Source organism: Alligator mississippiensis, chromosome 7 (genome assembly GCF_030867095.1).
Source record: "Alligator mississippiensis isolate rAllMis1 chromosome 7, rAllMis1, whole genome shotgun sequence".
NCBI lineage: Eukaryota > Metazoa > Chordata > Crocodylia > Alligatoridae > Alligator > Alligator mississippiensis.
Genome location: NC_081830.1, coordinates 68476646 through 68495428, shown reverse-complemented (window position 1 = coordinate 68495428; position 18783 = coordinate 68476646). Strand labels below are relative to the sequence as shown.

Below are 18783 nucleotides of genomic sequence, written 5' to 3'. Positions count from 1 at the left end.
TGAATAAAATGGACGAGAGTCAAATATGACCAAATTCAATAAGAACAAATATAGAATATACCACTTGGGAATTAAATACACATATACCAAATAAGCAATCACTGACCAGGCTTCAGTACTGCTGAAAAGCATTTGAGGGTTAGTCGATCACAAGCTGAACGAGTTAATGAAATACTGTGATGTATTAAGTGTTGAATGCAAGTCACTCGGAGCACTGTACAGCATGAAGATGTGGATAAACTGGACAAAGCCCAAAGGAGAGCAACAAAAATTAGAAGACTATAAGACATGACATCCAAAAGGTTGAGTGTATAGAAGAGAGAGGACAAAATAAAATAAGAAATCCCACATCTTTTTAATTATTGAAAGTTGTGAAGGTTAGAGAGACATGATTTAGACAGGGGTGACTGTCTGGAGCAAAGATTTGATCTAGATCATTGGTTTTCAAACTTCTTTGTACTAGGACCCATTTGTAGCCATCGATGGCCAGTCCTGACCCAGTAAATAGTTTAAGTAGAAAACAGCCCCCTGGCCCTGCTGGTGCCCCTGACTTGCAACCCACAGTCCATCCCTCCCCGTCCTGCCCTGCTGGTGCCACTTACTTCCAATCTGCTGGCCCCTGCCCCAGGCAGCAAATAGGGCTGTGCAAAATGTTGGCAGCCGTTTCATTCGGGAGGTGTTTGGGGCTGTTTCAGTGCCCGAAACACTGAATCCAAATTGAAATGGAAGGCTCTGAGACAGATCCGAAATGAACTGGAAGGCTCCAAAAACTAAGAAGAGGGAGGGGAAAGACTGCTCTGATACTGACATCTAGTTTGCAGTTCAATTCTCCAGGTCTCCGATCATTTCCCCACCTCTTCCTGGTGGGTGCAGACCCCCGGATCTGTGCATGGGGCTTCAGCAGGCTGGGGCCAGTGACAGCTGCTTGGCACAGCCCATGCCAAGTGCCAGGAAGACTGCAGTACTGCCACTGGCCCCAGCCTGCAGTGGAAGCCTGCTGAAGCCCCATGTGCAGATCTGAGGGCCTGCGCCACCCAGGAGCTAGGGAAAGCAATCAGAGAGCTGGGGGAATCAAACTAGGAGCTAGGGGAATGTTCAGGTCTCTGGGTAATAAAATCCCCAGTCCCCGATTTGATTCCCCAGCTCCTCAATCTTTCCCCCAGTTCTCCGACTGCTTCCTCCAGCTCTTCCCCGGGGGGCATAGCCCCCAAATAATATGGGACGACAGCAAACTGCTGCTGCCAGCTGGTGATGGCAGCAGCTCTGGGCTACTTCTCCAGCCAGCAGCAGCAGCCTGCTGAAACCCAGTGCACAGATCCAGGGGGCCACACCTCTGAGGAAGAGCTGGGGGAACGATCAGAGAGCTGGGGAATTGAACTGGGAGCTTCAGCTGACATGTGGATCTGCCCCAGCTCCCGGACAGCACACAGCGCCCAGCCAAGCCACACTGCACCCACACAATGGGGCAGGTGCCAGGTGGGGAGTGAAGGGGGCGATCTCTGCTGCTCCGCGCTGCAGAGGGCCTCTACCACAAGTGCCCAGAGGCCCCAATTGCTGCTCCTGCAGCCAGTGTGTGTGGGGTTTTTTTGTTTTTTTTTAAAGCTCTGCATTAACTGACTGAGGAACATGTGGGTGACAGCATGTTGCCGCTGCTGGCTAGGGCTAGCGCCAGCACCCAAGTCTACCTGTGCGACCTGCACTGAGTGCCAGGAAGAACTCAGTGCTGGCCCCAGCTGGCAGCAGCAGCCTGCTGTTATCCCACATACAGATCTGGGGGCCATGCCCCCTGGGAAGGCTGCAGGGTGGTGCCAGACTTGTCCTGGTGGGCGTGGGTCCCTGATCTGCATGCAGGATGACCACATGCTGCCAATGCCAGTAAGTGATACTAGTTTTAACAACTTGAGGTGCAGTTTCACAAAACCCCTGCACCTGTCTCCTTGAAACGTGGCAGGCTTCGTATCCTCAGAAGGGGCTACCATCCCTGCATTTTCATCCAAATCAGGCAAGAAATGACAAAGTTATAGGCATTTCAGTGATTCCCCATTATAGCCTAGGGCTGAAACACCAAAGAAACTCCGAAACAGATTCGGCCAAATCAAAACGGGACAGTGATCTGAAGTACCAAACCGAATCACTGTCCCTCTGAATCGGAAACCGAAACGAAACAGCCACTTCACACAGCCCTAGCAGCAAGGTGAAGGCAGACCTTTTAAACAAATTCTTCACCTCTGTTTTCTTGTGCCAGGGACCTGTATGAGGTCAAATATTTTCTGTAAATTGAAATTAGTCAACTTGAAAGGCATCTTCCACAGCACCTCTCAAGCCAGCTGATGCTTGCAAAACCGATGCTCTTCAGGCAGAAGACATGGCAACAAGGTATAGGTGATCAAAATTTGGATACCAGGTGCACCATGAAAGCAATTATTTTATACCACCAAAATAATTTATAAATACACACACCCCTAAAACAAAAAAATCCAAGTATTTCTTGTTTTTATTTTTTAATCATACATGTTAAAAATGATTGTCTCCATCACATTTTATGGTGAGTTTTCATTATCACAGACAATGTATTGTAAAAGAATCCAAAAAAAAAAATCAAAAGGAAGTCTGATATATAAAAGGGAAGCACCTACCCTGTGCAAAGATTGAGGTTTTCATTGCTCTGGTAAGGCAAAAAACGTCTTTTTCTGTTGCTTAGTCAAAAAAAAGTTTACTGTCAATACTTACCTTATTATTTTTTTAAATCTAGTGGGTTAGACTACAGGTAGAATACAGTGGCCTGTATATAGGTAAAGTCCCTACAGTGTGCATCTATCTATACCCTTTAGAATATCAAGCACAGCTACTGAGCCAAAGTTAGGATTACAAGTGACGTGAATCTTGATAGCTCAAGGGATGTATTCATATAGACACTTTTTATTCACTAAAAGATGCATTACTGCTTGAATGTGTTATTTCATGCACTTGATCTAAAGATTAGATTTCCAATATTCAGAACAGAGATATGTAAATTTCACCAATTTTTCAAAGTGTTTACACCAGGCAGATAGGCAGAATCAGATTAATATCTAGGCTATTATCATTTCTGAGAAACATTAAAATCTTTAATTAGTGCTGCATACAGAATTTAGATTTGGAGCCATAAAAAGCCTTTAGTTTTTTCTAACAGCACTTTTTCAGGACCTTCTCAAAGCCATGAAATTCTCAGTTCCTGCATCCAATACTAGCCATCTGCAGAACTGTTATACTGGATGGTGGCTCATATAACTTATTTCTTATATTAGCACAAGGGGATTGGGACTGCAACTTCATCTGACACAGGTCAATGCATGTAGCCATTCTTGGTGCTTTATACCCATTTGGTTCCTTCTGCAGACTCAGTCCTACCCAAATTGTAACTTCCACTCGCCTTGTCACCTTACTCCCCATTTCTACTTTTCACTCCCAATTGAGAGAAAAAAAATTGTTAGATCTTCAAAAACAGAACTTGAATTTTAAGTAAGGCTATAATAGAAAAGAGCGGTAGAGCTGAATAAAATTCATTCTAAACGTGTAAATGCAGGACATGTTTGTTTGGGGTTTTGTTGTTGTTGTTGTTTTTTTTTTAACTAAATGCAGTTTTAAATAGCAGCCAAAGTTGACCTTTATTATCCTACTGCCCAACTTAAAAAACACATTCAATTCAGATTTTTTCTCATCAGGAACCCTAATTTCACAGTTTTCAGATACTGCCTATGCACATAAACAGCAAATGCTATCATACGTCCTTCCACACACTGGAAAGGATTCTGTATATAACCTTGCGTTGCTCTCAAGTTTAAACATTGACCACTCTTGGTGGTTTTTTCAGCCCCACCTTGTTGAAACCTCCGCTTGGCCCTTTTGCAGTCAAACCTTATTTTCTAGCCCACAATTTCACCCCATGCTTAATGGGAAAAATTTAATTGCTTATTTCATCTTTATCCTTACCTCTAGATGTTGGAAAGGGAAAAGGGGGTAGCAAAAGTGTTAGTTATACATTGGAAAAATTAAATATACATATATTAATATACAATATATATTAATACAAATTAAATATACATTGTAGCTGCCCACAGACAAGAACTAACATACATAACTGAACATGAAGTATTTATGGAACATCTCTACGGTGACACACTTAAAAAGAAAATAGTAGTCAGGTTGTTATTTATACATTTGTCTAATTTTACAAGCTCTCAAAAACACCCTGTTCAGTTCTGTTAGATTTGAATTCAAGGAATTAAATTCATCTAACTTTGTTCAATTGTCTAGATTGCATTCCAAACAATGTCTGCATGCAAAATATTCCAAAATATAATTTGAGAGATAAAATCTGACAAGTTTCAAGAAAACTTTTCTGATGACACTGAATACTGATGCTGAAAATGTAAAGAATTCACTTAAAAATTATACACACCAAAATATTTAAATCTGGCAATGCACAACTGATGTATGTTAAACTTTGCAAGTCAGAGGGTTTTCATTCCACAGTTATTTGAAAAGTGTTATCTATCTTGGAAGTCTAGTGTAAGAAACCTCATCTAATGATATTAGACTTTCAGAAAGCTGGAGAAGATGATCACTAGTTTTTTCCAGCTTCCCCTCCGTAAGGAAAGAAAGCAAATCCCCTTTGCATTATGTGGCTATATTACTTCCTGTACTGGAGCTAGCACATGCAGAACTCAGGGGTTTTTGACATAACACCACCTTATTTCATATAGGCATAAACTACAAGTTGCTTTTGTACTCAAGATGTTATTTGTAATCATTTTTATATGCATAAGAAACAAAACTGATTAATTACATTTCTTTACTGATTTTTTTTTTAAATTAGTTGTACATAATGTTCAAACTTGCCCTAAAAATTGGGGGAAAAAATCTGCTTGTTAAATATGAACTGCTCCCTATTCATCACCCTCCCAAACTATTAAAATGATTCCTGTGGTAAGATAACAAATGAAATAAAAATCCAAATATAGTTCAACTTGTTCTGGCAACACAAAATCTTGACTATCCAAAAGACAAAAATACCTTTTGACACAGCACTACCTTATTCCATATAGGCATAAGCTGTAAGTTGCTTTTGCATTTACTTGATGTGGTTCCTTGTAAACATTTTTGTATTAAAAAAACCCCCCAAAAAACCTGTGGAACTGAGGAACTACATTTCCTTACTGTTATAGGCTAAAGCTTAGTACATTCATAACGCTGTCAAATCAGGTTAAGAAAACAATATGGTCACTTAAAAAAAAAAAAAAAAAAAAGAAAAAAAAAGCTTTCATGAAAGTATTTACAAATTACAAAGACTAGGTTGGCGATCTCCTAAATAATCAGAATAAGACAGTCTGTGCAGCACATAACTTTCAACTTACCTGAAAGAAAGGTTTAAAGGATAGTCAGTTCCTAATCTGACTTCTCAAAATTCTAGAGTCTACTAAAATGCTTTTAATTTATTATGAAAGTAAACTGGATATATGGGATTAATGCATTACAATTTCTGTTATCCTACGGTATTGTAAACATGCTCTATGAACTGGATGGGTGGACTTCCCCCTCCATCCTTTAGAAGGAAAGTTAGTTACATAACCTTGACCTTCTTGGGAACAAACAGCAGAATCAATCTTAGCAGGTGTTAAGATTTAACATTTTCTGGTGACATTCAAGAGGATCTGTCTGTCCCACATACCCCTGGGAAATCTATGATCTTTACATTTTTTCCCTACAAGCTCTTTTCATTTAGCATATATTCCTTCAGTTAAATCCAACAGCTTTCTACCTGAAGTGAAGGGAGAAAGTGTCTCATCTGAACTCAGTACTACTACTATCTGGAGGAGTCAATGTGAAGCCACAGACTCATCTCCTCTATCAGTGTAGCATGTTGCAGTCAGAGCACTCAGGCACTTAACTCTATTTTTGCTGTACATAGCATTTTTTAGTTCTATAGTACGGCAAAAATTGTATGTTTTTGTGCAAGCACAAAAATGACAAGTTACATTTTTCTACTAGTTTTGACTGGCCAATTTAAAAAGACAACTGTCCAAGTACATGTTCCCAAATAGCTAAAAGTTTATAAGTTAGTGTTGCTATAAAAATGAAATGTGATTTACAATTTAAAGATCAAGTGACATTTTCCCCCAATTAAATGTTGCTGGTTTTCCATTGCAACTAACTGGTTTGAACAAAAGCAACTCTAAACTTTTGGAAGTTGAAGAGCTGATTATACATGAGTCCACTTTTAAGCCGCATAATTTTATAAGAAAAACTTTAAAACAAAGTGGCACTGCATATTCTGTTTTTAAAACAAACTCTTTATCGTATGTTGCAATGCCATATCTTCTCTTACTCATCTGCTCAGCTATCAGCAACACCCGTCAGAGCCAAAGAAGGAATGGGAGAGAAGAGGGGGGAAAAAAAAAAATAGGGCAGAAACTAGTAGAGGTGCTTCCTTTCATTTATCAGATTAAAATGAAGGGATTTATTACTTCTCTTAAAGTTCTATTTGTAAACCCAATGAAATACTACCATAGGCAAAACTTTCATTATTAGTTTTGCTTAGGAATTTTTTTGGGGAAGGGAACATATTAGTAGAAGAGGGAAAAGCTACCTATGTTAAAAATAACTGCTTGACAGGACTCCCTCTTAGATATTTTTTGACCCTCAATCAAATAGCTGAAGTCTTTGTTCAATGTAGAGTTAGTAGATTTAGACATTCAAGTTTTCAAAAGAAAATCACTCGCATACAAAATAAACTCTACCAATTTACCTAGTAGTTTTTGGTGGAAGGGAACAGGAAGTTTTTCTAATAGGAGTTAGACCTAATGTATAATCAGCGCTCAAAATAGAAGAGCTTCAAGGAGTTCCCCGAAATCCAGTTAAACACACTAAGCCATATGATTTCAGAACAGACTGCTGACCCAGTAGTTAACAGTATTATATTTTATATTAGGTCATTATTTCTAAGCTTGTCTTAGGCAAGTATGCATGATGGCTTAAATACTCTCCATACCACTTTCTTAAATTACATGTTTCTTTAATATTATTTTAAAATTCATTCTACAATGCTGTTTACACACACTAAAACCTCCAATGGTTATTTCTGAGCTGGGAAACCCAGGATGCTTCCCCTCTTTGGGCATCTCAAATGGTATATACAGACATCAGGCCCTATAACTTTGAACCTGAAAGTAGAGATAAAGGATATGAAAATAAATTGTATGAAAGATGAAAAATGCTGTGCTGTACATTCAGTTATTTAAGAACTGTGTAAAGTTGATTATAAACTGGGTTTGTTTTGGTTTTTTTTTCAAAGAATGCATATTTAAAAGCCTTATTTTCTGAAGTTATCAAACAAATGTAAATAATTGTGTACTTGATCTAAGGGTGAGTTGCCTCATTTTGTACATATTAGTTAATTTCAATACATACATACTACTGAAGTAAACATTCAGAAATCAAAACTATACAAGATTCATCTAACCATGTAAAAACATTTACATTAACTTAGTATTGATACATTTTATCTAAAAGATAAACAAGCTGCTGAATCTCTGCCACGCTTAAGCAGCACAATAATATTGGGGTTTGATTTACTTTTATACACCAATATTTACGTGCTGCTAGGGCGGAACAAGTATAGCAAATCTTCCGTTCATCCAGGTAACAGGAACACAACCTATTAATAAAACTTTGTAGAATTATCTTCAACTGTGTTTTTTCCTTAAATTCCTAAAGCAGCAAATAATGATTAGCATCTTTACAAGATCATGCAAACCATGATGTGCTGCTAGAGTAATTTAAGGTCTCAAATGAAAGACTCAGGGAACCTAAATAAGTTTATTATATGGACTTGAAACATTGCCAAGTAAATATATTCACAAACTTACCTGTAAAATTAAAAATCTATTATGGTCCAGGTCAATTCCATGACTTCGAAGTAGAATACCAACATCTTTAAATGTGCTTTTCTTCCCACTGATTTGGTAGACAGAAGAATTATCTCTGTAGGCAGTTCTAGATACACAGAAATTGCTGTTAGGAATGACTTCATAATCATCCCCTTCCTGTTTTGAGGAAAAACAAAACCAGAAAAACAAAATTGTTACTATTGAGTCACAGCTTTACTTCAGTTTCCACCATTAAATAGTTTTACCATCCCATTCAGGTTTTCAGAAGTCAATTGCACTCTAGGTCCCAGTTCTGTTGAAACCTATAGTAAAAATACTAGAGTGTAGACACCTCATGAAACATGCAAAAGTTTGCCTTGCAAAAACAGCTTTAAAAATCAGCGTAGAACCACTCTAACTTGTTTAAATGAGTAAACCCTCTTTTTTTTTTTTTTTATAATGTCTGTGCCACCTCTTACCTAGGATACTATTAAAAAAAAAGACCTAATTTAATCTCAGTTTAGCATCAAATGAAAGATTCTATCACTCAATTCAAAGAGGAAAAAGCTAAATTTCAAATAAAAAAAAGCTACTCCTTTCTTTATTTTTCAAATGAAGCAGCCCTGAATGACTTATCCTGTGTATCCATGCTAGATTTTTTTTTTTTTTAAATTAACTGCCTCTAAATACATTTTTTATTTAAAAGAAATAGACCATAAACACAGTAAACCCAAATGTCATGACCAGGTAGAAAAAAAAAATCCACTTAAGTTCACCTGAAATGGTAACTAAAACAAAATTGATATCAATTATTTATAAAAGTTTTAAAGAAACATGCATCAATTTTAAGAATTGGGAAAGTGGTTTACCACTTTCCCAGGCTAACTCTCAAGGGCACAGTCAACTTTGCTATCAAAGTACATTCAGAAATTATATCACTCCATAAACTTAGTTAGCTTCTAGGTACCAATACAAATTCAAATGAAAACCACAATAAATCTTGTACCTAGAACTGGTAAGTCTACTATAAATGTAAGTAAAAGTTTTATTTGTGTTATATTGAAATTTAATTTGGACAAATAGTGCTTGAAGCAGTATATAAGAAAACCTGTTTTTTTTCTTAACGAACCTATCTATCAAATATATATTTTGGTATTCTATTAACTAAAAAATATTTTAACTTTCAAAAAGCTTTTTATAATTTATGGCAAGAGATAGGTACACTTCCTACTTCTATTTCTTCAACTCTGTGCACACCATGACCCCAAACTTTAAATTTCTTGGACACTCTTCCTGATATTTGAGTTTTGTTGAAAACCCCCCCCACTAAAAATATTAAAATGCTTTCATTTAAATAAAGTCAAATTTTCCCCAATGCTCTATGTTCCCACCAAGTCAAAATTATACAAAAGCCTACAACTAGGTAACAGAAGTGGAAAACCAAATAAATGTTTTGAATTCTGCAGTTGTTTCAGCCAAACTGAAAAATCATTCAACACTTTGCCCTAAATATTTCTGAAATTATTCAGACTTTTGAACAAGAAAGCATCAGCTTAAAATTTAAGATATGCACTAAAATATGAGAACACCACAAAAGTTTTCAACTTTACTTCTAAGCTACTGTAAGCTGAAGTAGAAAAATAGCAGTGATAGGTATAGATTGTTTAGTAGTCACAATACAGAAGACTCATGCTATTGGTTCTTAGGACTTGCAAAAAACTTATCTACAAAACTGCTAAGAATTTTAAAAATATATAGATATTTGAAAGAGAATGAGTGCAAAATTCTAATATAATTTGATAGTAGAACAAGTCTTTTATATTTCTATATATATTAAAAATTAATTTCACCTACTTTGTGAAAAAATATAAAAATATAAAAATTATTTGCTTTATGCTGCATAGTTTAGCTAATTAATTTAATAGGAGAAAAGGGGGTTACTTCATAAGGATAAAACCTATCGCATCCTAATCTAGTTCCAAATTTAAACAGAAAAATGCTGAAAATTCTAAAATTATGATATTACTTTAGAATTTTCATTCTGTCCATTTTTATATATATCTATATATATATATATCTACACAGATATATATACATAAATCCTCAGTATTTTTAAGCAGAATACATACCTTGTCAATGATCTTTTGAAAGTGTACTTCCACAGTACAACTCTGGATGTCCTTGTGTTCGTCAGAATTGTGGATCAGCACAGAGAGCTTTTTGGATCTGATTTTTTGTGCCCGATATCCAAATACAAAAAGCATTGAATCAATTACATTGGATTTTCCACTGCCATTTGGCCCAATAATACATGAGAAGCGCTGCATGTTATGGTAGGGAGGGGAAAAAAAACAACAATATTCAAACCTTAGAACAGTTACTGGCCAATGTACTTCATCTATTCTGTTTGTGGATAGCTTAAAATGCTGTTATTTCTAGTGCAGGAAATTGCAGGCTATTGGGAAGCTTAGTTTTTACTGCCAAGGGTAAAAAAAAAAAAATACAACCTATTTAAACACACCTCCAGTGAGCTCAGATTTCTGAATTTTATCCTGTAAACTCAGAAAGGTATATCATATCAAATAAGCATGGTTTATAAAGAAACTAACTCATAATATATTGACATGCTCTAATGTGGTTAATTTTTAGTGTTCTTGTGTTTGTGATTTAACCCCCCAAAAGGAGTTAAAATAATAAAAAATATTTTTTCTGTGCTTAATTTTAATTTTTAATTTAATTTAATGTGCACAGTATCAGAAAGTTACAGTTTGACTCTAAACTGTCCATTTTCTCTTTTTTACACTAAAAGAAATTAGAATTCCTTTAATGATATTACTCTAACTCTTCTACTTTAAATATTTAAGTCAAATACTTATTTTGGGATAAGTGTGTTGAAAGTACTGTAAGTACTAGACACACGAGATCTCACCTCCATTTAAGAAATACAAAGAAAAAAAAAAAAAAGAAAAATACCTTATGAAAAGGTCCCAGAATTTGCTCCCCAGCATAGGATTTGAAGTTCTGGTTTACAATATGAGTTATCATGAGGCGAGGAGCTCCAGCTTCATTGGTCATTGCTGGTGGTGGGGGAGGAGAGATGCTACTCAAAATTTCTTCTAAACTTCGATTAGCAAGTTCCTCATTTAAGGCTGCTAAAATACATACAAAATAAAAGAAAAAAAAATAGAAATGATGAGCTCTTGATGACTAGAAAGCCCTTAAAAAATTCTAATTTAAGTACTAAAGCAGAAAAACTTGTTTCTACCTGAACTGAAATCTACCCTTTGACTTTAATTATTAAAAAAAAAGTGAAGTAGACTTTAAGCACCCCACTTCACAAGAGCTATTTTATTTTTGCTTTTATAAAGTAGATACCCAAGATACCCCATTAGTTCACTTGTGAGTTCACATTCATTATGTAATTCTTATTTCCACATGCTTCAGAAGACAGTGTGCAATTACAACAGCTATGACTACTGCATTAAATCTACAAATCCAAACAAATAGGTTAATTCTTTCTAATTAGTAACTGGATAGCAATATTTCAGACATGCTCACAACTCGCTTTAAAAAGTAGATTTGGGGACTGCTGCACAATGCTCTGGAAGCTGTAATGACAGCACAAGTACTCTTCAAAGACAGGAAGTTTGTTACGAAAAAACAAACTGGCCCCTGGATTTCAATTAGTTATAGCAAAGCAGATTTTCAACTGTTTCAAGTGGATACCAGTTTGGCACAGCTGTCTGCATATTAAAAGCATTTAATATTTTATTTTAGCAGCAACACATCTATGCCTACATAAAGGCTGTAACTAGTCTTTCTACACATGTTTTCAGCACAAAATCTATTCTAGTAAACTTTTATATCAAGTATTCATTAAGAATTAAGTCACAAACTAATATGTATTCAATACCCAGAAAACGCATATTACTATCCAAATAAGAAGTTCACGCTATTCTACTACAATCCGAAGAACAAGGTAACTCAAAGACAACAGGCATAGCCTACCAACAGCATTTTACCTTAACTAGAACAGTGATGAAACTTAACTCTTTCAAAGCCATGTCTGCCATATAAAAATCAGATTTAAAAATTCAACTTGACAAAGTAAAACTTTATATATTATCACTTCTTAGAAAAAGAAAAGCAAATTGAACTTGTAATAGTAGTTCAGTTCAACTTACTGCTCAAAGCACATATCACCAAGTTTGCATGCATGGCACAACAGAATAACAATACAGAGACTTACCTTGCTGAGACAGTTTACCGGGATGTGCATCATCTTTTCCCATTTCCATGTCACTGGTGGATTCTTCAATGGTCTCTTTGCCTTTTTGACAAGCTGCTGTAGACGTTTTGGTTCTCTTCCTTGGCATGATTGCTGTTGGCTGTTCCCCTCTGATTCCAAGCAATCAAAACTACTGTAGGGATCTCTCTCCTTTGCTAACACAAACAAGAAAAAACCCCATGACTCAAGTGCTGGGCGTATCACCCCCTTTAGGATCATACCCACATGTAGGCCCAAATAACAAAAAAATAAACCAAATTCATGATTAAATAGTCAAAATACATCTCGATTTAAAATAGAAACTAAAGCCCAGGCTTATAATCACCGTATTTCAAAGGCCCTCAAAATGAGACTTACTCCCTCACAGCTACACAGTAGGGAAGATTGGCTATTGAAACTCCGTAAAAGCCACATTTTGTGCCATCATTGATGCATAACAGCCAAGTTCAGATAGAGAGTAACTATGATGCTACTGGCAAAATTGTGCTACTCGAGAAATAAAACCAAATGAACATCCCATATGGCTATATACTCAAACAAATATGTGTATATGCAGTATTCTGACATTTTAAGAACATTTTCAACAAATATTGTACTTTTAGTTCTATTATCCAACAATATGCAAGGATATTTCCATTATTTATAAAAGTTCTAGTCCAAAGTAGATTAGACTGATAAAACACTGCCCACGAAAAGTAGAAAAGTTCCCACTACAGTCACTTTTTTTTTTTTTTTTTTTTAATAGAAAGGGCCAAAAAAAGCTAGTTAAGCACAAAAATGATATAAAAGGGTGGGGGGAATCCCCAAAAGCACAAACCATACCGGGGGAAAAAAAAGACCATTGCTTGGCACTTCAAACTGCTGCCAAAAAAAGTAGGAACAGAAAGCAACTGATCAGAGAGAAGCTGAGAAGCAAGAGGACTGAAGAAGTGAAATATTCTCCCCAAAGAATCTAAATTGCTCCATCGCAACAAGTGGTGAATTTAGCTTGGAGAAAAACAGACATGAGAAAGTTTACTTCGCATAAGATAAAAAAAACTGACGTGGTTAGAAAGTCATCTTACAATTGGTGCCAATCATTTGACGTTTTCAGACCTACCCCCAGCCCGTACTCTCATGAGAGCCCTTCATTTGGGACAATGGGGGAGGGGAAGTAAAAGAGAATTCATTTTAAGGCAATTTGAGTCCATGCCCCTGTTATGAAATGTTCCACAAGAGCTGTATCAGATATGTACAGCTTCTGAAGGATCCAGAGGATCCCCTCCCCCCAATTTATTCGTTTCTACTTGAGTGGGGCGCGAGAGACTACTTGCGCTTAAAAATGAAAAGAAGAAAAAAAAGAAAGGCGTTTAGTCACCAAAAAAAGAGTTCCAACAAAAACAACACCACTACTTATCCTCGTTTTCCAAGTTGGACTCTCGCTCCTATCTCGTTCTCAAATCACCTTGCCAAGCACGAACCACTTACCAGAGACTCCCCGATCCTCTCAACACGTTTCAGTCCAACCCCTCGACCCTCTCCAATAGCCAAATAAAAGGCGCTTGTTAAAAGCATCGTTTGCGAAGCCGCTGCGAAGTGCGACTCCCGCCGCGCCGGTGAGGGGGACAGAGACCCGGGCTCAGGCTCCCTCCCTTGCTCGGGAGCCGCCCCGGGAGCCCGGGCACCGCAACCGACAGCAGCGACGACGGGCCGCTCGGCGGGAGCCCGTCCCCCCGCGACCCGCGCAACCTCGGGCCGGGCGCTGCGGTTCGGTCGCGGAGGTACCATGACATCGCGGCTGCGAAGCACGCCGCTGCCCTGCTGTGCCCTTCTCTCCCGGAGACCGGTCCCCACAGGTCCATAAGGACACCACGGGGAGCCCGCGCTCGCTACGCCCGTCCGTGCGCCCCGCCCCCCCCCCGGATGAGCGCGGGTGGAGGACGGGGTGGGGGTCGCCCACCCGTGCGCGCGGCGCGGCGCGGAGGGGGAGGCCCGGGCGGGGCGGCGGCCGGGGAGGGGGGGGGAAGGAGAAGCCAAGCCCACCGCCCCCTCTTCACTCGCCGGGGCCCCCCGCGGCCGCCCCCTCCCGCCGGCGGGCTCCCTGCTCCGCTTGCAGCGCGGGGAGTCCCCTGGCGCCACCTGCCCCGGGGAGGCTCGAGGAACCCCCGAGCCCGCGGCGGGGCGAACCGAGTCGCTCCCACGTCAGCAAGCGGGGCCAGTACCTGCGGGCGTGCCGGGCGGCGGCGGCGCGACTCCGGGCGGCGGCGGCGCTGGAGGTCCTGGCGGCCGCCTGCAGCTTGGCGGCTTCCACACTCGAAAATGGCGCCCAAACTGCAAACTCGAACCGAAATTCGTTAGAAAGGCGCGGGGCATGCTGGGTAGGCGCGGGGCCGGCCCCTCGCGCGTTTGAAAGGACGGCAGGAGACACCCTGGCCCGCGCCGCCGCCATCTTGTTTTCCGTTACTGTGCGGAGCGGAGCGGGACTGGACGCGCTGGCTGCTCCGCGCGTGTCCTCGAGGCCGTGTCCTGCTTCTGGAAAACCCGGGGCAGGCGGCTGAGGCCGCCGCTAGGGTTGCGGGGAGTGTCCCGGGCCTGGCTGGGCTCGGCCGTGGGCGGGGCTCTGGCGTTTGGTAATGGGCGGGGGCCAAACTGCCGTTTGTGGGGAAGGGAGGGAGAGAGGGAGGGAATGTGAAAAAAAAATAAAAAAACACATGTAACCGAAAAGCCGGCTTTTTAAAAGATATTAATTAATAGGGGTCGGTGACGTCATCGAGCGGTGTCACCTGGTTTGGGAGGGTCCGTTAGGAGGTGGGGGAGGGGGCGGGAAGTCTCGCGTGGGGACGGGGCAGGCGGGGGAAGTCTCGCGGGAAGTCACCATAGAGACGGACAGCTTCGCCCCTCAGTAACGGCGCGGGACGGCGGCGCGGGCGGGGGCAGCCCCCGCGGTCGTTCTTCCGCCCGCCCGAGGTTGACGCGAGGCCGCTGTCCCACGCGTCTCGCCCCGCGTCCGGCCCTGGGGCTGCTGCGCTGCCCTGGCCAGGTAACGGGGGGCGGGGCGGGGGCGCAGCCGTGCACTTGCTGGAGGCGGCAGGGCCGGGGGCAGTGCGGTGTCGGGTGCACTGCCTGGCCCGGGGGCTCTCTGTGGCCACCCGCCCCCGGTCACACCCCGGCCGCAGCTGCCCGCGGGCACGGCAGAGCCGCTGAAGGTGGGATGGGGTGGCTGATGTGGGAGGCAGAGGTGCGAGGGCACTCGGGTGACGGGGCAGGTGTCCAGTCTGACAAAGGAGGTGGAGGCCGAGGGAGAGTGGGAAGGACTCTTGTTTCCCCAGCTGTGGCATTGGTGTATCTAGGAGTCCGGGGCCAGAAGTTAAGATAGCAGTATGTTAGCATTTCAGCACTGTTACTAATGCGGGGAGATTGGGCTGCCCACGCAGAGCGGACCCCCACCCCCCATTCACATTGTACCCCTTCGCCTCCCGGCAGCCTCATTTGGTGCCGTTACCCTTGTCGCGTCTCCCCCTCTCATCCACCTAGTCACCTAGCCACCTAGACAAACTGTTCTCCAGCACACAGCAGCCAAGTGGGATACTTTGCAAGACAAGGAAAGGAAGAGGGAGTAGGGAAACTGGAGGCATAATGTAGGAGAAATGCAACTTGAACAGAAGCAGGTTAGGAAGAAGCAGAGCGAGAGTTGAGAGCATCCTGGTTGGATCAGCTAGGTCTTAGTTTAGTCTGCATTTTTCTCAATTCAGACACTGTAGATCAGGGGTGGGCAATTATTTTGGGCAGAAGGCCACTTACTGAGTTTTTGGCAAGCCATTGAGGCCACATGATAGGCAGCCAGGGGCAGATGAATATTAATTTTCTAAATTTTTTAGGGGCCCTGTGTGCTGGATAGATAGCCGGGGCAGATAAATATTAATTTTCTAAATTTTTTTTTTTTGGCCCTGCAGTCCGCATGTGGCCTGGCCCGTGTTTTGCCCACCCCTGCTATAGGTGATCACTATAGTAAACACATCTACTCAGGGCATCAGGCAGCATGCAGAAATGGGTATTGAGATGCATAATTCCTTTTTGAGCCATATTTTAGGTACCTCTTGGTCACAACAGGTGCAATTAGACCAATAAGGAACAGTCATAAAAGTGACTCTAGGGCTCAGCGCAAGTGTGAAGGGGGCAGGGGTTTAGGTGGTGGTCTCGATCCTTCCAGTCAAGGGGTAGGGCTCTGGCAGGAGCGTCCTCCTGATCAGTGTGTCGCTGTGCAGATGGTGTCATCAGTGTGCTTTGGCTTCTTCAGCCCTGGGATGTTGTTTTAAGAAGGATTGCCGGGAAGAGTGAGGATACACTGGACAAAGGGGAAAGAGTATCTTTGCAGACAGGCTAGCTAAACTAGTAAGGAGGACTTTAAATTAGGTTTGCCAGGGGATGGCAACCAAAGCCCTGAGCTAAGTGGGGAACCAGGTGACCTGCAGGAAGGACAAGCAGGAGGAGACAATGGGGGAGGGCTTATTCTTCCTGAGAAAGTAAGGCAATTGGCTAGTTACCTCAGAGGTCTGTACATGAATGCATGGAGCTTGAGAAACAAGCAGGAAGAATCAGAAGTCCTCCCATAGTCATGGGACTATGACATTATTGGAATAGCAGACTTGTTGGGGTAGTGCACATGATGAGCACTGTTATGGATGGGTATAAACTAGGGGTGCACCAATAGAGATTTTGGGGGATGATACTGATAGCCATTATTTAAGAAGGCCTATTGGCCGATACTGATCTGGTATCCAATACAGCTGCCTCCTGGTGGTAAGTCTAGTGTGGTGGAAGGGGTGTGGGGAAGCAGATCAATGCCCCCTGCAGTAAGGGATGGAATGGGGCATGGGCAGGCGCTGCCCAGCCGGGGGGGGGGGGGTTGGGCACAGGATGGAGGTGCAGTTTGTGGGGTGGGGGCAGCTCCCACCACTGCTTGCACCCCAGGGGGATGGGGGGGGTGTGCCCCCGGAAATGCACGGCGCAGGGCTGGCTGCAGCTGCAGGGTGGAACCGGAGCTGGTGCTGCACAGGGCTTTTCTTGCCTGGGGCTGGGCTTGGAGCAGGCTCTAGTGGTGCTGGGAGGAGGCTGCAGCCACCCCAGATTTCACTGCAGCTCTGTTCCCAGCCCTGTGCTGCCAGCTGGTGCAGCCCCGACTGAACACCCCACCTCCACTCAAGCTCTGGGAAAAGCCACAGCTGCGCTGGGTGGCAGTGTGGGGCTGGGAGCAGAGTTACAGTGAAATTTGGGGTGGCTGCAGCCTCCTCCCAGTGCCACCAGAGCCCACTCCAAGCCCAGCCCCTGGCAAGAAAAACCCCGCGCAGCACTGGCTCTGGCTCCACCCTGCAGCTGCAGCCCACCCTGTGCAACGCAGATCTGGGGGCACATGCCCCCCCCGCCCTCCTGGGGTGCAAGCTGTGGTGGGAACCACTCCCACCCCATGAGCTGTGCCTCTGTCCAATGCCCCCCCCCCCCCCCCCCTGGCTGGGCAGTGCCTGCCCCCGCCCCCTCCCTCACCATGGGGGGTGTTGATCTCCCCCCCCCCATGCCTCTTCCTTACCTACGGCATGGGTATTTATCGGCCAAATTATCACCCCATAGGGCTGATATCCAATATAGACATTTTTTTTCATATTGGTACCAATCTGATACTGGACCAATGTATTGGTACGTCTCTAGTATAAACAGTTCAGGAAGGCCAGATGCCAGGGAATAGGAGGAGAAGTTGCACCTTATGTAAAAGAGCTGTATGATTGTTGGACAATCCAGTTGTACAAAACTGGAGATAGGCTTTTTGAAAGTCTCTGGGTTAGGATCAGAGGGTATGTCGTGGTGGGAGTGTGCTTTAGACTAGGGTTTCTCAACTCTTAGGTCATGACCCAAAAGTGGGACATAAGAAAATATGAAAGGACCACAAACAAACTTTAAAAATGGATTCTCCTTTAAAGGAGAAAAAGGTGTAAAACCAACCTGCCAGGGGCTGCTTGGTCCTGGGGGGAGCAAAGGGAGTACGATCAGGTAGGGGGTGCCATATACATGTGCGTAAGCACGCATGCATGTGGCAGCCGGGCAGCATGGAGAGCAGCTCCTGCAGTTCCCCGTGGGTAAGTCTATGGGTCGGAGGGAGAAGGGGATAGATGACACATTGGAGGGGGGCATAGGCAACATGTTAGGGAGGATTGGTGTGGGGGGTCATTTGCCCCCCTCCATATTTGTGTGCCCACAGCAGGCACGGGGCTGCAGCTTGACTCTACAGGAACTGCCTCTGTGGCCCAGTGGCAGGACCTGGCACTGGAGGGCAAAGCAAGGTGGCAAGACTCATTGCTATCACCAGAACCCCCGCACCAGCTGTGCTACCAGCAGTGCGAAGAATAACATGTGGGGGCTGTGCTGCCCTTGCCTCCTGCCAGGAGCTGCTTGTGTGCTGGACTGCAGCTCTACCCCGCCACCAAGACTTGGCTACCACTGCTGCTCCCCACAGGCTGCAGCTCTACGCCAGAGGGGAGGTGGGTTGGGAGGCAGCTTGGGCAGCCTGAGGGGAGCGGTGGCAGCGGTAAGGCCATGGCATGGGGTAGAGCTGCAGCT

The 18783-nt window shown here is 42.9% G+C and overlaps 2 protein-coding genes across 8 annotated transcripts in view; one reads left to right on the top strand and one right to left on the bottom strand.

Annotated features, from left to right (window-relative positions):
• The window catches only part of SMC4 (structural maintenance of chromosomes 4), a 71008-nt gene extending 56446 nt beyond the window's left edge, over nucleotides 1–14562 (bottom strand). The window contains exons 1-5 of one of the 6 annotated variants that reach the window (XM_006272857.4): nucleotides 14397–14486; nucleotides 12157–12350; nucleotides 10881–11059; nucleotides 10037–10228; nucleotides 7908–8084 (exon numbers count right to left, since the gene is read on the bottom strand). In XM_006272857.4, the coding sequence (XP_006272919.2) occupies nucleotides 7908–8084; nucleotides 10037–10228; nucleotides 10881–11059; nucleotides 12157–12283 (675 nt within the window). In that variant the 5' untranslated portion in view covers nucleotides 12284–12350; nucleotides 14397–14486. Of the gene's footprint in view, nucleotides 1–7907; nucleotides 8085–10036; nucleotides 10229–10880; nucleotides 11060–12156; nucleotides 12351–13017; nucleotides 13181–13662; nucleotides 13764–14396 lie in introns of those variants that run through there. The other 5 variants (XM_019491657.2, XM_019491656.2, XM_059731093.1 and 2 more) reach the window with 5 other exon arrangements.
• A 94-nt stretch (nucleotides 14563–14656) lies between these two features.
• Nucleotides 14657–18783, top strand: part of IFT80 (intraflagellar transport 80) — a 155278-nt gene continuing 151151 nt past the window's right edge. The window contains exon 1 of one of the 2 annotated variants that reach the window (XM_059731095.1): nucleotides 14657–14804. The gene's annotated coding sequence lies outside the window, so the exon portion shown is untranslated. Of the gene's footprint in view, nucleotides 14805–15048; nucleotides 15215–18783 lie in introns of those variants that run through there. The other variant, XM_059731094.1, reaches the window with a different exon arrangement.